The sequence below is a fragment of the Sciurus carolinensis genome, chromosome 1, assembly GCF_902686445.1.
Source record: "Sciurus carolinensis chromosome 1, mSciCar1.2, whole genome shotgun sequence".
Taxonomy (NCBI): domain Eukaryota; kingdom Metazoa; phylum Chordata; class Mammalia; order Rodentia; family Sciuridae; genus Sciurus; species Sciurus carolinensis.
Window position 1 is genome coordinate 112,275,903 of NC_062213.1, and position 27,959 is coordinate 112,303,861.

General features: G+C 36.1%; 2 protein-coding genes across 8 annotated transcripts in view; one reads left to right on the top strand and one right to left on the bottom strand.

Annotated features, from left to right (window-relative positions):
- The window catches only part of Clcc1 (chloride channel CLIC like 1), a 47,812-nt gene that overhangs the window by 18,019 nt on the left and 1,834 nt on the right, over positions 1-27,959 (top strand). For 3 of the 4 annotated variants that reach the window (XM_047539507.1, XM_047539497.1, XM_047539527.1), the window contains 2 exons: positions 550-778; positions 3,002-3,306. In XM_047539507.1, coding sequence (XP_047395463.1) covers positions 550-778; positions 3,002-3,135 — 363 coding nt within the window. In that variant the 3' untranslated portion in view covers positions 3,136-3,306. Of the gene's footprint in view, positions 1-549; positions 779-3,001; positions 3,307-27,959 lie in introns of those variants that run through there. The other variant, XM_047539517.1, reaches the window with a different exon arrangement.
- Gpsm2 (G protein signaling modulator 2) overlaps positions 1-27,959 on the bottom strand; it is a 57,548-nt gene that overhangs the window by 4,793 nt on the left and 24,796 nt on the right. For 2 of the 4 annotated variants that reach the window (XM_047539465.1, XM_047539456.1), the window contains 7 exons: positions 27,448-27,556; positions 26,255-26,384; positions 18,215-18,285; positions 15,395-15,571; positions 13,637-13,784; positions 12,521-12,738; positions 4,829-5,651 (listed from right to left, as the gene is read on the bottom strand). In XM_047539465.1, coding sequence (XP_047395421.1) covers positions 5,412-5,651; positions 12,521-12,738; positions 13,637-13,784; positions 15,395-15,571; positions 18,215-18,285; positions 26,255-26,384; positions 27,448-27,556 — 1,093 coding nt within the window. In that variant the 3' untranslated portion in view covers positions 4,829-5,411. Of the gene's footprint in view, positions 1-4,828; positions 5,652-12,516; positions 12,739-13,636; positions 13,785-15,394; positions 15,572-18,214; positions 18,286-26,254; positions 26,385-27,447; positions 27,557-27,959 lie in introns of those variants that run through there. The other 2 variants (XM_047539484.1, XM_047539475.1) reach the window with 2 other exon arrangements.

The window sequence follows — 27,959 nt, forward strand, 5'->3', positions numbered from 1 at the left end:
AAATTCTTCAGTAACATCCCCTCTGATTTAAAAGAGTTATACCAGTGTTATAGGGGCCTCCCTGCCCTGCCCCATGTGCATAGCCACACTGGTTATCTGTTCTCCCTCAACCCTATCAGTCACAAGAACTCCTGACTGTTCCTTTAATTCCTACCTCACTTCGAGTACATAGCTCTTTTCTCCATAATATATCATACTTTTAATTTATTGCCTATTCTCTCCGCAACCTAAATGTAAGTTCTAGTAAGAGTTACTCTTGTGAGCAGCATCTTGTTTTGGCTGTATCTCTAGCACCTAGAACTTAATACATGCTTAATAAATATTTGTAGAATGAATTATTCTCACCAGGTAAGAAGATTAGCAATACTAGTGATCAATTCACTTTACTTCTAAGTGGCCCCATTCCTCTGATCTCTGAGGCTTAACCTTTATATTATTATAATCCAGCACTGGAACCAGGATTTGAAAGTAAAAACTTGTTTGGTATGTTTGATTACTAAAACCACATTATATTAATTAGTTAAAATGTGATTCTACTGTACTTTACAGCATAAATCACCTATTTTGGATACAAAGCCAAAAGAGACTGGTGGAATCACAGGAGAAAGCACCCTGAGAGGAAGCAATCAATCTGCTCAGTCTATGTATGGCCAAGAGATAGCAGAGACTGTGGAAGACACTCCTGCAGTGGCCAAGGCCCAGCTGAAGACTGAAGCTCAAGATAGCCCCCAGGAAGGTGGCACACATGGCCCAGCAAGAACTGCAACCGGAGCATGTGGTGAGGCTCCCTCTGGCAGCCCATGTGTCTAGAGGATCACACACACAGGCCACAGCTCTGAAGTCTTGATTTTTACAAAGTGTGCTCTTCCCACCCGAGTATTCTGATGATTACAACAAAAGTGCCAACATACTCATTCATACATTTAGTGACAATCAGAATTAACAAACACATTTATATATAAAAACTTGCTTAATTTCATCATCATCTATTTGATGTGAAGATATATCTCATAAAGTTTTGAAGTGTTAATTTTGGAACAAGGGCTCATAGAATTTACATTTTTAAATGAATGTTATAGCTAAGACTATGTGCTGGATAAATAAGACTTAAGGGACACTGAAGAAAAAATGTTAAAAAGTTTCAGGCATATATAGGAACCTGCTAACCAAAGTGTATGTGGCTGAGTTGAAATTCTGTACTATTACTTTAGTTGGCAGAATTTATTAGTTCTGCATTAGATTGAAAGTGTTTCCAATGTAATAGGTTTTTTTTTTTTTTAAATTGGTACTGTGGGGCACTGAACTCAGGGGCACTCGGTCACTGAGTCACATCCCCAGCCCTATTTTGTATTTTATTTAGAGACAGGGTCTCACTGAGTTGCTTAGTGCCTTGCTTTTGCTGATGCTGGCTTTTAACTTGAGATCCTCCTGCCTCAGCCTCCCAAGCCACTGGGATTACAGGTGTGTGCCGCAGCACCTGATTGTCATAGGTTCTTTTTTTTCTTTTTTTTTTTTTTTTTTGCGGTGCTGGGGATTGAACCCAGGGCCTTGTGCTTGCAAGGCAAGCACTCTACCAACTGAGCTATCTCCCCAGCCCTGTTATAGGTTCTTAAAAACTATTTTTAAGGGAAGTCCACTTATGTTTACCTTTTGTACACTCCAGCATTTTAATGCAGCCTCCGAGTATGCATTAACAGTATCAGTCCTGCTGACGCCTCAGTTTTCTCTAGGTAGGTCACCCACAGATTGAATGTTACTTTCTGGGTTCATCCCTCCTGTACCTATTACTGGACCTGCTTCTTCCTCATGCCTTTCACCTTATGCCTCACTGAGATAGAGCTGAAAATTGTCAGGGGGACTTGGATAATATAGCTTGCTATATCAGTAAGCTCAATTTTACACTCTCAGTAGTCTTTGAGAATGGCTTTATTCTTTCCCTACCAAATGAAGTGCACAGGCTTTATAAGACCTATTTTCCTTATTCAGAATCTTAGCAGTTGACACTATTAGATACTACACTACTGTTTACTTTATAGCAAACCATATTGTCTTGGCTGTATGAAGTTCTAATTTTTAGAGATCTCTACATAGAGAAGAGCACTATGATAAGGAAAACGGAATAGGATGTTTTCCTTAACCACAGACAGGTTGTCAGTCAACATTTTTTTAAGCAACATTTTAAATTAATTTTGTTTTAGTCAACATCTAAACCTATTTTCTTGATTTTAAAAAGTATTCTTCATTTTAAACCTTTTAAAAAAGCTATTTATAAGGTATGCCCATGTCTCTAGCTAGCCGACTTCACAAACATTCAACTATTCATTGTTTTGACCATATTTGTATAAGTTATATTCAGCTGCTTTCCAAAATGGTAATTCAGGAATAAAATCTTAAAATTTATTTCAGGAAAAAAGATATATTCAAAGCAGTCACTTCTAATTTTTTTTTTTTTTTTTTTTTTACATGTAATGCAGAATACCCCTTTTTGGCTCCTAGAAGTGTTAGGTTGCCTGAAACAATTTAATTTTACATATTAATATTACTTTCTAGTATAACATTATGAGCATCTTTAGTATTGGTCAGAAAGGGAATCTTTTTTTTTTTTTTTTTTTTAAAGAAACACAAAAGGATTTTATATTAACACAGGAGGGTGGGGCTATAGCTCAGTGGTAGAGCACTTGCCTACAATACATGATGCCCTGGGTTTGATCCTTAGCATTGCCAAAAAGAAAAAAGATTTATAACATAACAAGCATGTAACAAACGAATTAATGGAAGGATACCTGCAGTTCCAAATAGATTTATGAACACATTGTTCACATACAGTAGTCCTCTCTGGGGAGTAGACCTGATTGGTGAATGTGATCTGATTCTGAAGAGGAATGAACACCTCAGATTATAGACTGTAATTGCTCACACACCTGACTGCTTTCAATCAATCCAAAATTGACTACTTTTTAAAAAATATTTACAATTTCATCTTTGTATTCTTTCATTACAGATATCCATTTGGGGATGAAATCTACTTTGACAGCAAGGCAACATGCTACTGCTGTTGATTACAGTGGTTCAGGGAAGACTTTATTAAAGCAAATTGAACACATTGAGGCCAGTTTATTACCACAAGAGAGATAAGGCTTATTTTATTGACTAGCCAGTATTTGTTATTGAAATGAAGGCCTGGAGTAGCAAACTTTGATGAAAATCGGAATGGGAAGGATAGCTGTTAAAAGCAATGGCAGAGATGATGAACACTTACAGGTCTAAGAACCACTGTATATACAATAAACACTTATTTTTACATTATTGTGGTTTGGTATGCTATCTTTGATAATTGAGTTTTCTTTTTTTTTTTTAAGTACTGGGGATTGAATTCAGGGGCGCTTGGTCACTGAGCCACATCCCCAGCCCTATTTTGTATTTTATTTAGACAGGGTCTCACTAAGTTGCTTTAGCACCTTGCTTTTGCTGAGGCTGGCTTTGAATTTTTGATCCTCCTGTCTCAGCCTCCTGACCCACTGGGATTACACACATGTGCCACTGTGCCCAGGAAGTTTTCTTTGAATAGAAAGCCCCATAAAACATATCTGCAATTTTTAAAATGATGGTATTCAGGATATCATACCTTACATATAATTTGTGAAACTAATGTAATCTTGGCTTTCACCTAATGCTTTTGACAAAATTCCTATGTGATCTTAAAGCCAAGAAAATCTTTCTTTTAAGCTCTTAATGTAATTCCAGGCTGTGACTGTGTAACTCTTTTTATTTATTTTTAATAATGGCCATTTTAGAGAAGTGGGTATCACTTTTGGCAACCAAAATCATCTGACTGTGAGAGAAGAGACAGACCAGGTGCCACCTCAGTTTTGTGGAATCAGAAGCAACCAGAGTTGAGTAAGTTCTTCCAGTTTGTTCCAGGTGTAGGTCTTCATATTCTGTGATTCATCCTCAATCCAGGCCCTGCTCTGTTGCTTTCTTGTCTATCTTTGCTACACTTATTTATCTATCCTGTATCTTTAAAAACTACATTCAATCTATATGTCAGGGCAGTGTTTCACTACAGCCAAAGTCTTAACTCCTGCCTTCAATGCTTCATTGTTTTATCCTCCACATTTTGCATTATAGTTGTATATAAGGAGATTTGTTGTTATATATTTGTACATGCATACAATATAACAATATAATTTGGCCAGTATCACTATCCAGCACTTAACCCCTCCCTCCCCACCTTGCACCCTTGGTCCCTTACTTCTACTCTTCTCCCTTTTTTAGGACATCCACCTCCACGTGTTTACTTTTTCCTCTCTAGCTTCCAAATAAGAGACAAAACATGACCCTTTGCCTTCTGAGTTTGACTCATTTCACTTAACGTGTTGGTTTCTAGTTCCATCCATTTTCCTACAAATGACATAATTTCATTTTTCTTTATGGCTGAATAATACTCCACTGTGTATGTGTATATACCACATTTTCTTTATCCATTCACCTGTTGATAGACAACTAGGCTGGTTCCGTAGTTGGTGAACTGTGCTGCTGTAAACATGTATGTATTACTACAGTAAGATGACTTTAGTTCTTTAGAATAAATACTGAGGAGTGGTACAGCTGGGTTATACGCTGGTTCCGTGCCTAGTCATTTGAAGAACCTCTATATACTGATTTCAATAGTGGTTATTTGGTTTTGAGGTTTTTTTTTTTTTTTTCCTCTATGTGGTTAGGATTCTTGACATAACATGTTTTCTGTTTTTCTTTATATATTTTTATGTTAGATCCTAGAAGAGTCTTTTAGAGCAGTGTTATGTAACACAGAAACAAGTACTCCAAAACATGCTAAAATAAGTTTATTTCTTTTATTTGGCTTTGGCCTAAAAATATACTGAAAATAGGTTTTCTTAGAGAAAAAATACCTAGTTTTTTTTTAATACATCTACTTTATATGGCTTTTTTACATTGATCAAGTACATTATTTTTACTAAATAGCATTATTTCCTACTACATCCATGGTTAAATATATAAAAAAGCCATTGTCAAGAGTTTAAAAAAATTACCTCAGCAAGAGAATTAAATTCTAGTGTAGGAGTCATTTAAATTCCTATTTTACAAACACCATTAAAGGAATCTAACGAAAGTTGCCAAAAAACAGAATCCCAGGCAATAATCACAGGAGTGGCTGAAGCACCTTCTAGGACACTTCCACCCTCCAACAAGTGAGTGTCCAGAGCAACATTCATTCCTTACTACTTACTATATTACTGAATTAAATATGTACATCATTCTAAAAACATTTTAAGCTATATTACAGTGCTATACATCCTCCTTTTTAGGAAAAAAAAAAAAATTGAATTTCCCTACAGTGTTCTGAAAGGAAACAAGGTCTTCTCTTAAAAAAAAAAAAAAATCCATAGCAATTAGTGGTTTTCTGATTCTTTTTCTGAATTTTTAAATTCCAACAAAGCATTACTTTGCAAAAGGTTCTTTAGTCCAAATTCAGTGTCTCTGTTTTGATCTCTTTGTAAAAGAACTCTCTGTTCATCCATTCTTTTTGCCTGAGATCGTAAAATAAGGCTAAAAAAATCTTCATCTGGTACCGTTGGACCCTTTGTGGCAGCAGGTGGTGGAGCACATCTTTGATCATCTAATCTGGACCCCTAAAAGTTTATGAGAGAGATTAACACAAATACTTCAGGGAAGGAAAACACCAAGCCATGTCTATTAGTCATAATAAGAGATGGAGCTGTAAGCATTTACTTTGCCTCTTTTCAGAGATTTCATCTTTAGATCTGAAACCTAATAATTTTTTCCATTAAAATGACTTACAGAATCAGAATATAGTGTCATGTAGAAGTATAGCCAATTTCATGGGTTTAGTAAGTATATTAAGTCATAGTATTTTAATTATAATTGGTCATAAGAAATAATCTAGGATTCACTGAAAACACAAGGTCATCCATGTCCAAGTATGACAGTTCAAGATTATGATCTTAACAGTATGCATCAACAATATGACATACTAGATCTTTTTTTTTTTTTTTTGCAGTACTGGGGATCGAACTCAGGGCCTTGTGCTTGCAAGGCAAGCACTCTACCAGCTGAGCTATCTACCCAGCCCCCAACATACTAGATCTTTAGAAATTAAATGTTGCATTCAAAAGCCCTGCAGCAGTACCTTTAAAAATCCTTAGGCCAAGGGACAGCAAGTATTAACCCAATGTGTGCTTTTGAAAACTTCATTTTCATTTTATTACAAAAATTTGTTTGTGTACTTAACTATCTCCTGCTATAAGGGCAGAGTTGAGCAGCTGCAGCTGAGACCAAGTAACCTATCAAGCCTAAAATATTGTCTCTGGTCCCTTGAAGTTTGCCTGACTTTGTCTTAGGCAGTTAAATCTGTTAAAGAAATAGACTGAATTTTTCCTTCAAGTTTTAATCTTGTAGTTCTTATATCAGAAGTATATTGGAAATGGTATTGATGAAATAAAGAACTTAAAAGTCTACAGAGCAGGGCTGGGGATATAGCTCAGTTGGCAGAGTGCTTGCCTTGCATGCACAAGGCCCTGGGTTCAATCCCCAGCATCAACACACACACAAAGAACTGGGGATGTAGCTCAGTACAATTTCTGGTATTATAGCTAAAGAATAAGAGTTGAATGACAGGGCATGGTGGCACACGCCTGTAATCCCCAGAACTCAGGAGGCTAAAGCAGGAGGACCACAAGTTTGAGGTCTACCTAAGAAACTTAGTGAGACTGTCTCAGAAAGGATTGGGGATGTAGATCAGTGGTAAAGTGCCCTTGAGTTCAATCTCCAGTAAAAAGAAAGTGATGGCTGGTAACTGAGTACCTGCTACCTTGTTAGGCACTGTGCTAAGCACTTCCATGCCTTAACACTTAACTTCCTAACCCTATGAGGGTGCAACTGTTTATCTGTCTTCCAGTCAGCACTACTTTCACCCTCCACATACACCTAGATCACTCTTCTTCATTTCTCCTGTCACAATTCCTGATCATTTCAGTGGCCTCCAATTAAGCCAACAGTACTGCACTTCAGCATGCCCGTTACCTCTTCCTTATCTGGTGCTCCCATAGGCCTGCCAGGTCCTTGTTGTCTTTGGAGAAATGCCTACCGAGGTTCTTTGCCCATTTTTTAATCAGGTTGATTCTTTGAGTTTTAGGTCTCTGTATGTGCTTGGTATTTGTGGTTTTCAAATATTTTCTGTGGATTGCCATTTTACTCTATTGTTGGTGTCTTGATGTAGAGGTTTTAGTTTTGATGATGTCAAACATCTACTTTTTTGCTGGTGTTTCCTGTGACTTTGGTGTCATAACCAAGAAATCACTGCCAAATCCAAAGTCATGAAGCTTTCCCCTTTCTTCTAAGAGGTTTATAATTTTAGTTCTGATGCTTGTCTTGGATCCATTTTGAATTAATTTGTACATATGGTGTTAGGTAAGGATTCAATTTCATTCTTTTTGTATGACCATCCAGTTTTCCCAGGACCATTTGTGAGGCGGTTCTTTCCCACATAAAATGGTCTTGGCACCTGGTATGGTTTGAATGTGTCCCCCAAAGTTCATCTTTTGGAAACTTCATCCCCAATACAACAGAGTTGGGAGGTGGGACCTAATAAGAGGTGATTAGATCACAGGGCTCTGTCTAAATGTCATCATTTTGGGAGTGGGTTAGTTATCTTGAGGGTGGGCTTATTAGAAAAGTGAGTTCAGGGCTGGAGTAAAGCACTTGCCTAGCATGTGCAAGGGCCTGGGTTTGATCCCTACCCCTCAGCCCCCCGCCTCCCAAAAAGTCTCTTGCTTTTTTGTTCTTGCACTTTTCTACCTTCCACCATGGAATGATGCAGCCCCAAAGACCCTTATCTTTGCCATGCCAGAGCCATGCTGCACAACTGTGAGGCAAATAAATTTCCTATTACAAATACCTACAGAGACTGGGGTTGTGACTCAGTGGTAGAGCGCTTGCCTAGCATTTATGAGGCACTGAGTTTGATCCTCAGCACCACATAAAAATAAAGGTATTGTGTCCATCTACAACTAAAAATATTCAACAACAACAAAAAAACCCAAATACCCAGTCTGTGGTACCCTATATAGCAGTATAAAAGAAATAAATCAGCACGCTTGCTGAAAATCATGAGAAAAAATATATATATACATATATATATATATATATATATATATATATATGCAACGGTTTATTTTGGGGCTTTCCATTTTACTCTAGTCTTTATGTCTAACTTTATGCCAATACCATACCACAGCTTAGCAGTAACTTTTGATATCAGGAAATGTGAGTCCTGCAACCTTGTTCCTCTTAAGACTGTTTTGGATATTTGGGGTCTTTGAGATTTTGTATTAATTTTAAGGCAGATTTTTCTATTTCTATAAATTAAAACTACTGGGATTTTTTTAGGGAATGCACTGAATCTGCAGACTGCTTTGGGGAGTAGTGCAGTTTTAATAAGAAGTCTTCCAATCCATGAACATCGAATGTGTTTCCATTATCTTTTTCAGTAATATTTTATAGTTTTCATTGTACAAGTGGTTTGCCTCCTTGATTAATTTCTCAGTATTTTAATTTCCATTTCATTGTCAAATAGAAATGCAATTAATTTTTGTGTTGATTTTGTATCCTGCTACATTGCTTAGTTCTAAATTGTGTGTGTGTGTGTGTGTGTGTGTGTGTGTGTGTGTAATCTTTAGGATATTTATTTATTTTGGCATTGGGGATTGAACCCAGGGGTGCTTAACCACTAAGCCAAATCCCCAGCCCTCCTCGAGACAGGGTCTTGCTATTTACTGATGCTGGCCTTGAACTTGATTTGTTCCCTTCTGCTTCTGCCTCCTGAGTTGCTGGGATTACAGGTGTGCCCCACTATTCCGGCAAGGGCTTTCTACATATAAGATCTTATTACTTGTGAACAAAGACAATTTTACTTCATTTCAAATTTGAATGTCTTATTTCTTTCTTGCCTGATTTCTCTGGCTGCAACATCCAGAACAGAAGCAGCATAAGTGTGCATTCTTTCCTTGTTCCTGATCTTAGAATGCTTTATTATTTTACCACTGGGCATGATGTTAGCTGTGGGTTTCTACATGGCTCTATGCTGTGGTGGTTTCATACTGTTTTTTTAATTTCCTAAATATTTTTATCATGAGAATCTTGAATTTTGTCAAGTTGTTTCTTTGCATCAATCAAGATGATCTTTTTTTGGCAGGGGGTTGGGGGGTACTGGGAATTGAACCCAGGGGCACTCTACCACTGAGCTACATCCCCAGACCTTTTAAAATTCTTTTTTGTTTTGAAACAGGGTCTTGCCAAGTTGCCAGGGCTGACCTCAAACTTGTGATCTTCCTGCCTCTGCCTCCTGAGTTGCTGGGATTATAGGCATGCACCACTATGCCCAGTTTTAATATGAGGACAATATTGGCTTCACAGAATGAGTTAGGAAGGTTTTGTTTTATTTTGTTTTTTGAGAAGCCTGATAATTTGTTAGTTCTTTAAATGTTTGGTAGAATTTGTCAGTAAAGCTGTCAAGTCCAGGGCTTTCCTTTGCCAGGAGGTTTTTGATAATACAGCCTCCTTACTAGTTATGGATTTATTTTCCATTTCTTCATGATTTGTTCTAGTAGGTTTTGTCTAGCAATTTATCCATTTTATCTCTATTATCCAGTTTGTTGACAGTCATTCGTACTATTCTCATTTCTTTTTAGATCTGTAGGATAGCAATAATGTCCCCACTTTCATTTCTGATTTAGTAATGAGTACTTATTTTTCTTGGTGCATTATAGTACATAAGAGTTGGGTTCACTATGACAATCACATATGCATGAAAAATTTAATTTCCCCTTTTATTAGACTAGCTAAAGATCTGTCAATTTTGTTAATCTTTTCAAAGAACTTCTGGTTTTGTTGATTTTGTTTTTCCATTTTCTACTTCTGTCTAATCTTTATTATTTTTATAGTTCCTTAAGTTATAAAGTTAGATTGTTGATTGGAGATTTTTCTCTTTCTTATGTAAGCATTTACAGTTGTATATTTTTCCTTTTAGTGCTGCCATAGCTTTGCGTCTTAAGTAGGGTATTATGTTTTCACTTGTCTCTAAGTATTTTCCAGTTTCCCTTTGATTTCTTTGGTTAAGAATGTTAATTTCCACAAATTTGTAAATTACTTACTGTAATGCTTCTAAATTTATCGTATGTGCTTAAAAATCTTTAAAAATGGTCAATCAGTATAGTCTATTTTCAATTTATTCATCTGTCTTCAGTATGGTCTATCCTGGAAAATGTCCTGTGTACACTTGAGAAGAATGTGCATGCTCTTATTGTTGGGCAGAGTAGTATATGTCTGTTATATCTAGTTGGTTTACTGGTTGTTCACATCCTCATCTGCAGACTGTCACATCCATTATTGAGAATGAAATAGTTAAGTCTACAATTGTTATTGTGTAAGTATTCATTTTCTCTCAATTCTATCAATTTTTACTTCAAATATTTTAATGCTTTGTTATTAGGTATGTAGTTTCAGGATACCTTGAATTTATAGGGACCACTGCTTCTTTTTATTTTCATGCCTTTCATTTCCTTAAGTCCTTTTCTACTGCCTAGACTCCAAAATCCATTATTAAAGTAACTCCCTGGCATATGTCTTCAACTACCTTTCTCTGCCCTTTCTCTGGCAAAATATCAACCTTGATTAAGTATAAATGCACTGAATGGTCCTGTTTCCAGTGACCTTCATGTGTTCATGTGGGTCCTCAGCTCAGTAATCTCATTACTTAATCCTAGTCAAGTTAGTTTCTCAAAGTCAACTATTTTCTACTTTCTAAAAAAAAAATAAAGTTTTTGCAGTTGTAGATGGACATCATCCCTTTATTTTATCTGTCTGTTTTTATGTGGTGCTAAGGATTGAACCCAGTGCCTCACCCATGCTAGGCAAGTGCTCTGCCACTGAGCTATAAGCCTGGCCCTATTTTCCACTTTTTCTCTTCATATTTGCAATGTCCTCAACCCCATTTTAGCTAATGGCCCTACTTTTTGCCAAGAAAAAGAGAGTATTTCTATTTTATCTCCAAATCTGTACACAAATACTCTGCTTTCCCTCCCACCTATGTAAAAACTGTTTACTTTCCTGCTGATAGTGGCTCTCTTCCCTATTTGACCATTTCCATCTGTAGACATGCTATATTATTATCCCCAAAAACTCCATCTTTACCCTATATCTCTCTTGAGCTAATGATCTTAATGATCTGTTTCTTTGCTTCTCTTTATAATCAAAACCTCTTGAAAGTTTTCTATATTTACTCTCTCCTCTTTAACAATATCTTTTGAAATTATTAATAATCTTCACATTGCCAAATATAGAAGTTACCTTATTTAGCTTCTTGGCAACATTTTGAATGTTCTTTAAGACACTTTCTTCACTTGGCTTTCACCATACCACACTCTCTGGCCATTGCTGCTTTGCCAAAGTCTACTCTTCTTCTGTTTAACTAGCAGATTTTGGAATGCCCAGGGCTTATCTTGGGCCTCTTCCTTACCTATTGTGTATGTATAATCATCTCTCAGGGTTTTAGTTCCAGCTATATGTTGATTCCTCCCAATTCAACATATCTTAAAAAAAACTTGACTTTTCTCTCCAAACCTGCTTCTCCAGTCTTCACCACCACCACTCACCTAGTTGTATTATCAAAGCAAAGACAGAAGTCATCTTGAATTTCTCTCATACCTACCATCCAGTTTATTAACAGGTTTTGTCAACCAGCCACAACTGCAGAATGTCTCTGTTCTACTTTTCATTACTACTGCCACCCTAGTCCAGATTACCAATCTCTTTTGCCTATTTTACCACCATAGCTTTGCAGCTGGTTTTTGTACTAATACTCTTGCTACTTTACAGTCTTTTCCTGGTATCCAAGATGATCTTTGAGAACTCTCCATTATGTTTCTCACACATTTAGAACACAAGCTTCATCATAGCCTCCAAGAACCCACTTGAGCAAGGCCTTAATTACTTCTCCATCTACATTTCATACCACTCCCCATTTCCCTTTACTCTTTCGCATGGGCCACAGTGCCCTTCCTCGAACCTGCTCAGCTGTTATATCCAAGAGGGGAATTGCTGTCTGCCACACTTTATTCAAGTTTGTTCAAATGGCAATCCAGAAAGATCTCTTACCACTCTAAAACAGAGGCTCCCCCAACCACCACTACTCCTTCATCCTTTTTAACTTTCTTCATACCAAGTATCATTGCTTGACACATGCACTTTTCATAAATATGCTCGAATATATGTATTTGTTTACTGTTTCTCCCACTAAAATGTGGGACCCTTTAAAAAGTACATATACTGAAAGTACATATACTCAATGTGTAGAACATGATGGGTAAGCAGGTAACTTCTGAATACAAAGTGAACCCTTGGCTGAATAAAAATTATAGTAATATAACAAAGTTCTCAATGGTATCTGAGCTACATACAGAATAAAAAGACTATGCACACCTACTTGACATTTTACAAGGATATCAAAGAAGTCTTCATCAGGCTCTTTGTTGTCATTAGTTATTAGTCGGTCAAGTACTGACTGACTGTTGTTTTTTGTCAGACGAAGTCCTGGCAAATTGCTGAAACTGGCCCTCTGATCGTCCAGACGGCGGCTCTGTGAGCTGGCAAGAAGGTCTAAAAACTCATCAGTGTTGGGGGACACCACAGAAACAGATGGTGCTATGAATAGGAAAAAAAATCCAAAAAATTAACCAAAATGTTTAAACATATTTGTTACAGTTCTCTGCTTTGCCACCCCAACACCTGTCCTAACCTCCTGCCGCTTTTAGCGCCGTGTCTGGTGAGCTTTGAAAAGATGGGGGTAGCTTTTATTGGCAGGGAGGGAAGAACAACTCCAGAGTACCTCAGATGATCCACTTGGAAGTTATTCAGATTTGTCTATACTTTCTTTTAGTGACTCTGCTTTCTAAATCTATAAGGTATGGGTAGACTTTAGAAGGTGAATAAACTGCTTTTCTTACATAATTTCTCAGACTAATCTGAATGGGTCAGTTTTTCCTTCCATCCCTGGGATGGGAGTCTTAGTGAACTGAGTTAAGTGCTGCTGGCAAGTCTTGATCTGCAGAAGTCATCTTTTAGTAACTAAAATAGGAAATTTTAAGTAACCTATTTTAGGTCTAAGACTTAGTCAGGTCTCAGCCATAGGTGACTCTTCAATCTGTGTAGGCTTTTCTTTTTTTTATTCCAGATATTAAGTGTTTACAAATTACATACAGTCATGAGGTACATACAACTATCATTTTTCTCCTCGTTTTTAGATGGTGCTAGGTTTAAACCCAGGGCCTTGCTAGGCAGTCATTCCACCACTAAGCTGAGCTCCCAGCCCCAAAGAAACAAGGGAGGCAGTATGAGATAGTGGAAAGCACTAGACTAAAACCACAGATCTACTTAAGAGAACTGAAAGAACCTAGTTCTGAGTTGGACAAATGCCAGCTTTCAAGCATACCTGGATTTGGGCTCATTTATTTTATCTCCTATGATGAACACTAAATTCTTAGAAATAAATCACTAGATATCAAGAACTATTAAAATCAGAACAGCAGCACAGATGACTTACTTTTCAGCATCCCCTTGGTGGGAGTAGAAGAAGCTGCGTGGCAGCTCTTTTCTTGTAAACAGCACCTCTGGTCATCCATTCTGTTGCTTTGAAATCGACTTAATAGGTCAAAGAATCCTTCATCTCCAACAGTATCTACACTGATTTTCTATAATAGAGAAAACCTATTAAATATTTTACCATTCTTCTCAGGTCATTAACTAACAATATTGATGTACTCAAATGCAAAAGTAAAGGATTAAGATTAAAAATAAATTTTCAAAAAGAACTAAAGAGGAAATACTGGTACTGTTACTTCAACAAAAAATTTTTGATTCCTTTATTTCTTTTTGTGTATGGTACTGGAGATTGAACCAAGGGGCAGTCTACCACTGAGCTACATCCCCAGTTCTTTGTGTGTATGTTGGTGCTGGGGTTTGAACCCAGAGCCTTGTGCATGCAAGGCAAACACTCTACCAACTGAGCTATATCCCCAGCCTTACCCAGTCCTTTTTAAGACAGGGTGTTGTTAAGTTGCTGAGGCTGGCCTCAAACTTGCAATCCTCCTGCCTCCCAAGTAGTTGGGATTATAGGCATGTGCCACTGAGCCTGGCCTTTAATTTCTGTATTTCTAAGATCAAAGAAATGTACTGCAGTCTCAAGACAAGTGCTACAGATACTGAATGAGTTATGTAAACAGCCATACATCACTTGACAAAGGAGACGCATTCTGAGAAACACGGTATTAGACAATTTTATCATGTGAATAGCAGTATACTGAAACAAACCTAGGAGGTATAGGCTACTACACACCTAAGCCATATGGTATATACTCTTACATAAGTTGAGCAAAATATTGCATGTAAATGAAATGTTAGATTTTTTTTCATTATATTATACAAAATGTAATGGGCCTAATGAGGAAGTGATTAATTCTTAGGGAAAATTACATAGCTTGTATTTGTGTTGGCTACTTAAGATTGAATATGCATTTTCAGTTTAGAGATGGTTTATACTGGTTAATATGCACTTCCAAAGGTTTGTAGTAGTCAGTGGATAACAAACTGAAGGGTAGAGGTGGGTGAAGAGAAGGGAAGAAGTCAAAATAGGGGCTCTTGTATGCAGTACTAACAAGATCAGACTCCATTTTATGTGAAACAAGAGAAGCTAGCATATACTTTTCATTCTAAAATATGCCTGTAATCCCAGCTACTTGGGAGACCAAAGCAGGAGGATTCCAAAATCAAGGCCAGCCTTAGCAACTTAGTGAGATCCTGTCTCAAAATAAAAAGGGCTGGGGATGTAGCTCAGTGGTAAAGCACCCCTGAGTTCAAACTCCTCAAGTACCTCCATTTAAAGTCCTTGAATAGGCCCTGCATTCAATACCCAGCACTGCAAAACAAAATGTATTTATGCAAACAGTAGTACCTGAAACACAAAGTAATAACTACTATCTAAAACAATGGAGCAATTTATCTGTGAATAGAGTAATTCCTGTTTCTAGCTGTGAAGAAAATAGAAATGATAGGGAAACATGGACAAGTTTTTTGAATAACAGATATTCTATGCTAACTGACCAAAAATTCAGTATGAATATAAGAAAACTAAGCTGCTACTCAAAACACAATACTCAAAAACTTAAACACAGTGCTGGGGCTGTAGCTCGGTGGCAAAGTGCTCGCCTAGCACTTGTGAGGTACTGGGTTTGATCTTTAGCACCACATAAAAATAAAGGCAAACTGTCCCCCCAAAAAAACAAAAAAACAAAAAAACACATACCCTCTGAGAATTCAGGTTTCGGTGGTCAATGGAATTACTGGCATCTTGGAGTACTTTAGCAGAGGAATTGGTTTTGTACTTTTTCCCTTTCAGTCTGTTGACAAAGAGTAGCTTTGCAGAAGGTTTGGCAATAAGAGGTTTTTGTTTAGCAAGGATTTCACTGTTCCAGTTCGGTACCTACAAAATTATAAATGGAAAGCAGGACATGAAAACTCCAATTCTGGTTTCCTTTATTATTAATTTGACATCTTAATACACTGACTATTGGGAAGGGAGAACTTAAGATCTCTTAAAAAGTCCCCCTTTTCAGTGTATTTCACTATGTTCAAGTGCTTTTATCAAATGTTATGAATTTCTCATTATCAAAACATTAAGATGGTAGCAAGAACCTGAGAGTAAGAAAACAAAGTTAGCCAAAACTCTATAAAAAAATTTTGGTCAGAAGAGACAAAGTAGTCTGGATGTGAGCTACATAAAAATCTGTTATAACTGGAAATTTTGGATGCAGGTGTAACTTTTTACCATAAAAATTAACATTTAGTACATCCATAGTACTAGTAATTTTTCTGTTAATAAAATTGTTTTTTTTACAAATACATACTAAATTCCCACTAAGCAACCAATTTATATAGGTCTAGATCTGGTTTAAATGCATATGACCATCTCTATCAGACTCAAAATAATGAATATTTATTCAGTATGAAGGAAAAACAATAGCCCTGGGATATTTGCAGCTTTAACATTCCATCTTAAGTACAAGGGATTCTAAAGGTCTGTGCTTATATAATTAACAATTTTCACATGGCATATTTCATAGATAAAATTCATGTGTAGTCAAATGTACAAATTTCAAGTATACAATAAAATTCCTACCCCAATCAAGATATACAACATTTCATTCACCCAGAAAAGTCTCCTATAAAGTACAAACTGGAATAACCCCTGCTCTGAGGCTCATATACAGCAATGAGACAAAGTCAGCCAAGCAACTCCTTTTCACATACAGACTACTTAAGGGGAAATTGGTAGAATTAATTTCATGGACTACTGATTGGTGTGATACCATGAAACTGTACTTAAAATTCAAGTTGCAATTGGAAAAATGTTTTTTGTGTAGTTATCTGGACTTTCAGTCTTATAACACGAAATACAAGAATCCAGAGTGGAGTTAATGTCTTAAAAATCATGAAGGAAAGTTATTTCCAACCCCAGTTTCTTTCTGTGTATATGCTGAGGACTGAACTTATGGCTTTGTGCATGCTAAGTAAACACTCTATCCTACCCCTTAACTAAGAATTCTATGGTCAGCAAAATTACCAGGAAAAAGACATTTTCATAACTTTTTAGACATCCAAGTCTCAAAAGTTCCCCTCTCGCTGCACTCTTGCCCAAGCTGCAACTTAACCCAGAGTTCCCCTTTCTCCTTACATGTGCTGCTTTACTTTGTTGAGAGTAATGAAATAATGAACTCTCTGGTAACTTTATTATGAGGCAAAAGGAACCAACTCCACTAAAACATTTTCAAATGGAGATAAAACCTGGCTCTTGGAGAATTACAAGGCTGGCTCCAGTAAACTTCTTACAAAATTTACTGTTAGTTCCATTATAGAGGTAGGCGTAAGATAACAAATTATTTTGCTACATATTAGTAGGTTTCTAACCTGAAGAAAGCAGACTAAAACTGTCCTTGCTTTAAAAAATAATGTGTGGATTTAGTAGATTTATATTTGAAAACAACTCAGAAGGTAAGAGCTGGATATTTGGGAGGAATCTCAGGTCCTTCAGAAGTTACCAGCATTTTTAAACAACTCTGTGACTGACAGGAATAAAAAATCTTGCATATGAGACCAAGACAATTAGATGTTGAATTTTTGAAGGCTAGTCATACAAAATGAGTCAATATTAAAACGTCATATGCTAGTTATTATAATGACAGGGCAGAAGAATGACATGGAAAGATGCTCGACACATGACTACATAGTATAAAACAGTACCTAGAATGTGATAACATTCAAATGAAAATGCCAATGAAAAGATACCAAAATATCAATTATAGTTAGTTACTGTGAGGTGAGATTACTGATTATTTCAATTTTCTTGTTGGAATTTTCTGAAGTTGCTATAATGAACATATCTTATAAAATTATTTCTAAAAATACACCATGAGGGAATGAGAGACTACTGTAACAATGTAAAATTAAGTTAAACGGAGGTGGAAGAAAGTAGCCTTGATTTGTTTTCTAATAACCCTTTTCCTATTATGAAGTTCCTTGTATTATCCACTCCACCTCAAAAAAAAAAAAAAAAAAGCCTAAAAAAAAAAAACCTTTCCAAAAATACAGCTAGAAAAACCACTTTCCTCTTGATTATAAATTTCATTAATTTTGGCAGTAATATTGCTAGTTATGTACCTGAAAAGAAAAGCTTTTTAATCATTTACTGATCTTTCTGATCCTTTCATTTAAAAAAAGTAATACATTTACATGGTAAAATATTCAAACAGTTCCAACTGGTATATAAAGTATCCCTAGCCTGACTCCAACACCCAGTCCTCTTCCCAGAAGTAATAACTGTTACCAAGTTTCTGACACACTTTTCCAGAAATGTTTTATGAATCTACAAAGGATATGCATTTATCTTACAGATGACAACATGCTGTACACATTCATTTAGTACTGTACTTTTTCTGATTCTTTTTAAGGCAAAATTTTAAGTGAGAATCACATAGGACAAGGCATATTCAGATTATTTTGTTTAAATTGAAAGTTACTAAAACATTTCATAACAGTACATGAAATTTAAAACATAAAAATGGCCAACCTTTTCTGGTGTTAACTTCATGAGTTCCATATTTTCCATACTGTGTCGGCGTCCTAACTTGGGACGTGCACCTTTGTAAAAGAATTTTTAATTCAAATAAATCAGGGAATCATTAAGAGTACAAATTCAGCCGTACTACACATTCAGTTCTAAAGTCTGATACACAAACCCTTACAAAAGGAGGAAACATACAAACATTTAAGAATAATTATTTTCCTCAGCAACTACATAAGAATATATACTCCCTCTAAAATGCTTTGATGTAAGGAAGTTACATTTTGGTTAGAAACTAACCATTGGTTACTAACATTACCCCTTAATTTAGAAAAGGCATTTTATAATAACTAGTTTTAAACTATCCACATAGTCTCAAAAAAACCCAAACAAACTACAGAGTGGTTTAAATTAAGTAAAAACATAAGGACAAGGTTTTAGAGCTTCAATTTTGGGGAAAAAAATCCAAATAACATCCCCAGTACTATACTGTTGCTTCTTTCTAAGTTATTCCTTTCCATTTTAAGAGCTCATTAGGTGATGGGTTTACTGATGGGTTTACTGCCAGTCAGGAAACAAGTTAAAAAGCAAGGTCCTCAAAATATTTTTTCAATAAAGTTATTAAATATTAAGTACAGAGAATTTCCATATCCAATCTTTTTAAAATTAAGCAGTATTTTAAGGGACACAATACTGACATCTAATACTCAGCTTAAAAATAAAACATTAACAACACATTGAACCCCTCTGTGTAATTCACTTTGTAACTTCCCACTTCCTCTCTGCAGTTTTATAGATTTACATTACGTATGTATCTCAAAGCCATGCAGCATTGTTTTGAACCATTTATAAATGGCATCATACTGAATATATTCTGCAACTTGCTTTCTTTGTGAGATTCATCCAAGTTGGTATGTGTAGATTAATTCATTTTCATCATCGTTTTAGGACTAGGAAATGATCCTTTTTACGAGCAACAGATATTTAGGTTGCTCCCATTTTTTGTTGTTATAAACAATACTACAGAAATTTTTGGTAATGTCTTTGGTGTACAAAATCAAGAATTTCTTCCAGTTTAGATATCTGGGGTATGTAACTGGGGTGGAACTGCTGGATCAAACAGATGATTCACCTCTAACTTCACCAGAATACTGCCAGGTTGGTTTTCAGAGTATACCAATTTCCATCCCATCGACATTATGTAAGGGTTTCCATTACCCTACCTATGTCAATGCCAGTATTGCTAAGCACACTCATTTAATGCTTTTACCTTCCTAGTGAACCGAACCCAATGATTAATCATTGTAAATCACTCCTATGAAATAACTTTTTTTATCTTAAAGTTCTTTTTAATCTAGTATTAATAAGTTCATACCAGCTTCCTTTTGGGTTTTAACATGGTCCTTTTCTATCCTTTAATTTTTATTTTCAGGTTCACTACATTAATAATTACTATATATAAACATATACTATATATTCCTTTATATTACTATATTATATTTATAGTACTATAAAAATTATCTTGCTATAGATCTGTTAATCTATTGTGGTGGTGGTGGTACCAGGGATTGAACCAAGGGGCAGGGCAATCTACCACTGAGCTACATTCCCAGCTCCTTTTTAAATTTTGAGAGTGTCTTGCTAAATTGCCCAAGTTGGTCTTGAACTTGAGATCTTCCTGCCTCAGTCTCCCAAAATTGCTGGGATTACAAAAGTGTGCCACCATGCCTGGCAGATTTGCTAATTTTTTTAAAGAACCAAATTTTACCTTTAAAAACTCCTCTCTATTGAATCTTTAATTTTATTAAATTCTGATCTTTAAAAGCTAACCTCAGCCACTTAGCAAGACCCTAATCAATTTAATGAGACCCTGTCTCAAAATTTAAAAATTTTTACAAAGGGATGTGCCTCATGGTTAAATGCCCCTGGGGTTCAATCCTGGTACCTGGCCCCCTCCAAATAAAATCTGATCTTATATTTATTATGTCTTCTATTTATACCAAAGTAAATCACATGGCCACACAATTCGAAATAGAGTATTTCATCAGGACTTAGTCCTAAATTCTAATTTTATTCAGGATTTTTCTCCAACCAATTACTTAGAAGTGTGTTTCTAAGTCTTCAAGTGAATGTTTTGCTTTCTTGATATTAATTTCTAACAATTACATTTGGGGCGTGAAATTTATATAATATAGATTCTATGAAATGTGCTATTTGTTTTTTTGGGTTAGCTTTATTGTCAAATTTTGGTAGAAAGAATGTGAATTGACCAGTTGCTAGGTGCCATATCCTATGTTCCATTAAATCAATGTTTTTCACTTTTTAATTGTGAACTATATTAAGAAATACATTGTTATACCCCTGAACACACACATGTACAAAGTATAAAATCTCACACAACAGTTTTATACACACACACACACACACATGCACATGTATTTTTAATGCTAGTTGCAACCCATGAGACTGATTTTACAACTTACTAATGGGTCAAAAAAACAGTTTGAAAAATACAGCATTAGATGAAGCTATTGTCACATCTACTGTTGGTCAAATCCTCTATTTCATTATTGGCGTTTGACTCTCAATTTTTATCTAATTACAACGAGAGGTATGTTAAAATAATATTTAAGACACAAATGTCAGATAAACTAGATTGACAAACTTTAACTCTCATCTCTACAACTTACTACTCAGGTAACCCTGGGAAACTTACCTAACCTCTCTCCTGCCTCCATTTCCCCATCTGTTAAGGAAATCTCCATTTCCATTTCCTATCGTCTGTTAAGGATAACAGAAACTTACCTCCTAGAATTGTTAAGATCAGATGAGTTAAAATATGTAAAGCTCTTAAATCAGTACCAAGCACAAAGAAAGCATCCAATAAATGTCAGCTGTGATCATTTTTATTATTCTCCTGTTTTTATTATTGTTGTTTTGTTTGTTTTGGCAGTGCTGGGGATTGATCCCAGGGCTGCATGCTAGGTAACTGCTGCACCACAGAGATACAGTAACCCTGGCCTCCCCCTCTGTTATTTCTATAAACATTTAACCACAGTCATTTTATTTTCTGTATCTGATAATTCTATTATCTGAGACCTTAGTGACTTAATTTTTTTAAATATATTTTTTAGTTGTCAATGGACCTTTAATTAATTTACTTATATGTGGTGCTGAGGATCAAACCCAGGGCCTCGCACATGCCAGGCAAGCACTCTACCACTGAGCCACAACCCCAAACCCCACTTGGTGACCTAATCTTACAGGGTTTTTTTGTTGTTGTTGCTGTTTGTTTGTTTTTCCCTTACTCATGTTGGCTTGATTTTTTATGTCAGGCCCAGGAACAAGGATGCTTTCCTCCAGAAAATATTTCATCCTACTTTTGTTAAGTCCCTAGAAGCACTTCAAACCCAAAAGTACTTTAATGGATTGGGGTTTCCTAGATTGGGTGTAAACCAAATTTCAAACCAGTATGTACGCAGGCTTATGAATTCATAGTCTTAGAAAGGTTCCTTTTTCTACCCTAAGCTGACAATGGAAATAAACAAGTTGTCTTGCAGCTTCCTTTTCCTGGTACTGGGGATAGAGCAATGAACAAAGGAGACAGAAAACCCCCCAAACAAAACAAAATTTTAAAAAAATCCATCCTCACAAAGCCTGACTGAGCAAGTAGGGAAGTGATAGGAAAAGAAGCTGCAGATGTTGGTCTGGTCTGGGTTACAGAGGGCTGGGGAAGCCATTCTTATTTAGCAGAATCAGAGTATGTTGAACCATGGGACACAGATGCCTAGCTTCTAGGAACTGCTGGTAAGCATGTGGTGCTGCATGGGAGTGGTTCCCTGTCTCCTTCTGGAATATTGCTCCCCTAACTCCACCCTATCCTGTCCATCACAAAAGAAGTTCCTCCCAGCTCTTGCCCCCTTTACCTGTATATTATAAATAAAAGAGAGTTGGGCAAGTTGTTGTTTTAAGAGGCCAGAGCTGGTATGGCCAGACCCATCATGCCCCCTCTCATTTAAAAAGAGTATTGGCTCTTGTGTGTTTATTGAGTATATAAGTTTTTTGGGTAACTGAGTGATACACAGCCAACATCATCCTCTGGCAGTTAACCCTTTTCTCATCCACCAGGGATGTGGCAGAGAAGACCCCCACAGAGGGCCTTTTAACCACTGCAAGAACTGAGGATTTGGTTCTAGATGTGATGGGAAGTCACTGGAGGGTTAGAACAGAGGAACAATATGACATAATTTACTTTGTGTATGTGTGATACTGGGGATTGAACCCAGGGGTGCTCTATCACTGAGCTACATCCCAGCCCTTTTTATTCTTCAAGATAACTAACTGACCCAGGTTGGCCTTGAATTTGTGATTCTCCTACCTCAGCCTACTGAGTAGCTGGGCTTTATAGTCCTGTGCCACTGTATAGGCAATGATTTACATCTTAAAGGAGTATTTTAGCTTCTGTGTGGAAAACTGGGGAGCGTGAGGGATCAAGATTAGAAGTGGGCTAGTATGCTCCTGGAGACTCTGGCAGTATGTTTCAAGACTGTTGCAGTACACATGACAGAGGTTAGAGATACACTTGAAGGCAGGGTTTCTAGCAGGTTGGTTGTAGAAATGAGTGGAACAAGGATTTTTTTTTTTACCTGAACACCTGAGTGAATAGTGGTGCCATTTCCTGAGACGGAGCAGACAGAAGAGGGTGTTTGGAGGGAAAAAATTTTGGACATGTTAAGTTTTGGATTCCAAATAAACATTCAAGTGGAAATGTTATAACTGTATGGGTCTCAAACTCAAGAGAAAAATTATGGCTGAAAACATGAATTTGAAATCAGCATACGGACTACATAGAAGCGAAGCAAGTGGATGAGATCATCTAGAGATTGTGCTGTTTAACATAGCTATATATGGATTTTTACAATTTAATTAATTCAAAATAAATAATATTAAAAACTAGCTAGGTGCAGTGGGGCACACCTGTAATTCCAGCGACTGAGGAAGCTAAGGCCAAGGGACTGCAAGTTTGAGGCCAGCCTCAGCAACTTAGGGAAGTTCTTAGCACTTTAGTGAGACCCTGTCTCAAAATAAAAAGAGCTGGGTATGTAGCTCAGTGATAAAGCACCCCTGGATTAAATCCCCAATACCAGAAAGAAAGGAAAGGTAAACTGGTTTCCTCACTTGCATGAACCACAGTTTGAGTGCTCAAGTGCTATGTGTGGCTAATGGCTATAATATTGGACAGCACAGATACAGAACTTCTTTATCACCACAGAAAGTTCTATTGGAAACACTGACCTAGAGCACAGAATAGAAAGAATAAGGATAAAATAAGAAAGAAGCATAGATAGATGAATAATAGGGAGGGAAAGAAGAGAGGGAAGAAGGAGAAAAGGTCCAAGAAGAAAGGAAAGAGGAGGAAAAGTTCCAAAAACTGGAACCTTGAACATTACAAATTTAGAGGATGGAAAGATGAAGGGAGAGGATGAGTAAAGAAAACCAGAAAAGTAGAATAATCCTGGAGGCCAGAGGAAGACAGGTATTTTGGGATAGAAATGATCAGCTGTAGGAAATAACTGCTGAGGAATCAAGTAAACTGACATCTGAAAACTGATTGATGTATATGGTAAAAGGGAGGTTTCCAGTAACCTTAAATAGGGACCGAGTTTGAGGGAAGTGAGTTCAGAAAGAAGAGAACAACGAGTTTTGTTATAAAAGGAAACAAAGGAATAGTCTATAGCTAGTGGAGTCCATGAGGATAAGTGATAATTTTAAAAGATGAGAGCTCTTTCAGCATAACCTATTTGAAAGTTAAACACAGGAAAACATTTTAGCACATTATTCAATTACAAAGCACAGTCTTAATTTATTATACAGTTTATGCTTCAGAATTTTTCACCAAAGGTTCTTGGAAAGTCCCAATCAGATGACTAGCTATTAATTTCCTTTTCTTGGATACTTTTCTCTATGTAGAATTAAAAGAAGAAAACTAGAAAGATAAAAGCTAGATATCTGTGTTTTTTTTTTTTTTTTTTTTTTTTCAGATTGAGAATGTCTCAAGCTTAGGAGCCATATTTTAGAAATTATTTCAGTCACAAAAAATGTGCTGAAATTTAAAAATGTGATTCTGATCCTGTTTCCTCTCATTTCTTTGATCAAAAGTAGATTTTGGGGTTGGGGATGTGGTTCAGTGGTAGAGAGCTTACCCAGCATATATGAATTCCTGGGTTCACTCCCCTGTAACATACGAAAAGGAGGGAGGGTATGGGGTTGTAGCTCAATGTAGTGCTTCCCTAGCATATGTGAGGCACTGGGTTCTATTCTCAGCACCACATATACACTTCCCAGAAAAAGAAATACGATTGGTCAACAAACATGAAAAAAACGTTCACTCTAAATGTAAATTAAAACTACACTGAGATTTCATCTCACTCTAGTCAGAATGGCAATTATTAAGAATACAAACAATAATAAATGTTGGCGAGGATGTAGGGAAAAAGGCACACTTATACATTGCCGATGGGACTGCAAATTGGTGCAACCACTCTGGAAAGCAGTATGGAGATTCCTCAGAAAACTTGGAATGGAACCACCATTTGACTCAGTTATCCCACTCCTAGGTTTATACCCAAAGGACTTAAAATCAGCATACTATCATGACGCAATGTTTATAGCAGCTCAGTTCACAATAGCTAATCTATAGAACCAACCTAGATGCCCTTTAACAGATGAATGGATAAAGAAAGTGTGCAATATACACACAATGGAATATTACTCAACCATAAAGAAGAATGAAATTACAGCATTTGCTGGTAAATAGATGAAACTAGAGAATATCATGCTAAGTGAAATAAGTCGACCCTAAAAAACCAAAGGCCAAATGTTTTCTCTGATATGCACATGCTAATTCACAATAAGGGGTGGGGGTGAAGGAAGAATAGAAGTACTTTGGATTAGACAAAGGGGAATGAAGGGAAAGGAGGGAATGGGAATAGGAAGGACAGTAGAATGAATTGGACATTACTATCCTATGTTCATATATGATTACATGACCAATGTAATTCTACATCATGTACAACCAGAAGAATGAGAAATTATACTCCATATATGTATGTCAAAATACAGTCTATTGTCATGTATAATAAGAACAAATTTTTAAAAGTATATTAAAAAAACATTTTTTTCAGAAAGAGACATTCTGACACATTTCTCCACAGCACTGTATAAACAAATCAGCACCTAAAGAAAGTCTCCTATAAATAGATTTTGCTACCAATACCCCGCCCCAACAACAAAGTTTCCTAGGTTTTTTGAATTAAAAAATTACAAGCGCTTTCACCTTTTAATTGAAATGGGGAAAAAAGAACCAAACAAAAATCTGATATATAAAATTATTTGATATAAGAACAATTAAATAGAACATTTCAGTTTTGATATCTTCCCATTATTTTTTGAATGACTCTACAGATAAACATTTAAATCTATTTTATTTATTTATTTTTATTTTTATTTTTGGCACCAGGGATTAAACCCAGGGGCACTTGACCACTCAGCAATATCCCAAGTTCTTTTTATTTACATTTTAAAAAATTTTGAGACAGGGTCTCACTAGTTATTAAGGCTGGCTTTGAACTTGTGATCCTCCTGCCTCAACCTCCCAAGCTGCTGAGATTACAGGCATACACCATCAAAAATAACTATACCTTCATCATTCCTAAATTCATGATAAAAACTATAAAATATTTTGTTTTGACAAATTAGCAGAACTGTATAGAACAAAAAGGAGCAAAGTTGAACTTCTGGGGGCTGGGGCAGTAGCTTAGTGGTAGAGCACTTGCCTTGCACGTGTGAGGCACTGGGTGCGATCCTCAGCACCATATAAAAATAAAGATATTGTGTCCAAGAACAACTTAAAAATAAAAATTTTTTTAAAAAGTTGAACTTCTTATGTTATATATTCTATCTGGATACAGAACACAAGTGTGATGAGTAATTTAAATGTAAATTTTGAGTATAAAGAAACTGGGTTTTGGAAGACCTGTTACTTACCATATAAACTGTTATCAATCTCAATATTTTCAGACATTATGGAATTATTTGTGCTATAGCTCAGACCAAGAACCATTTGAAGATCTGAGAGATTAAGTCGTGCTGTTAGTTCACCACTTTTATCTCCAACCTGCAATCACAAGCACACGTTATAGTAATATTTAAAAACAAAGACTGACAATTGAAAATGTGTGACTCTAAAATTAGAAGAAAATATAAAGAAATGAAAATAACCACATTAGAATTATGAGACTATTAATAAATGAAATGGGTATCTCAACAGTTTTGTGGGGTTTTTTTCCTACCAGGGAGTAAACCCAGGGGTGCATAACCACTGAGTCACATCCTCAGCCCTTTTTATGTTTTACTTTGAGACAGGGTCTTGCTACATTGCCTAGGGCCTTGCTCAGTTGCTAAGGGCTGGCTTTGTTTTGATCCTCCTGGCTCAGCCTCCGGAGCTCTTGTGATTATAGGCATGCAATACCACAGCTGGATTTTTATTTTAAAGAACATAGAAAAAAACCAGCAGATTTCAAAAATATCACACTAGAACAACTAATTTAATTATACTCTTAATTCTTTAATTCTCTAAATATTAGATTGCTCTTATTCTTTGGGCTTACATTAAATAATGTAGGTTATTTTTTAAGCCATATTAGCATCACATGACAAATTTTCCTTTAAATATTTTATTTCTATACCATAATAGTAAAATTTATTAATCCAGCACTATGCTAGTTACTTTTATATACATTATCTCTAATCATCATAACAATTTACAAGGTAGTATTATTATTTTACAGATGACAGAAATGAGGGTCAGAAAAGGTTCCAAGCTCAAATAGTCAGCAAGTGGCAGAAGTGTAACTGGAACCAGTTCTTGGTTCTAAATGTCTTATTTTTCCCTAAATACCATCCTTTTTCTCTAAGTAAAGATGGGGCTAGGGAGGGGGCATATTTTAGTAATGTTTTCCTATTTCCCCATGCCTGGCCTTACCTTCCTGTCTTCCTACATCAAGGCCAACACAAACATATCTCAGATCTCTATCTCTTTGTGAAGGTCAAGAAAATAGTATATAATCCAACTCATTATTCAGTGATATAGAGCAATCTGGAGAAATAATAGGATTCCTTCCCCATGTCATTGATTTGTAAATTTCAATATTACAGATAGATTTTTTTCTATTTCATACCTCTCTTGAAATTTCCAAGTGCTTTTCAGCAAAATGCATTGCTTGATCATGATTTCCAAGAGCTGTGTATGCATTTCCTAAGCTCCAACATGCTCTTCCTTCACCAATTCTAAAACAATTCAAAATCAACATGCAGTTATCTAAAAAGAGGTCTGTGTATAGAATAAAAATGATCTAGCAATAGTTAAAAGTATAAACAATGCTTAATTTACTTTGTCTTTCATATAAAGAATTTACTATTGAGATATCAGAATACCCATATAATACAAAACTCAAGAGTCAAATACTATTCCAGTCAAGACATACTGGAAAACGTGCTTTTTAAACATACACTGCATTATAAAATAATAAAATCTCAGAGATAAGTCTTCTAGTTCAACTACCCACTTTTCTTTCTCTAACAGTTTTACCAGGTAACTATTCAGTATGTGTTTGAACAGCAAGTAGAGACAACTCCACTACCTCTTGAGCTACCACATTTCATTTTGAACCACTATACTGAAAAGTTCTTT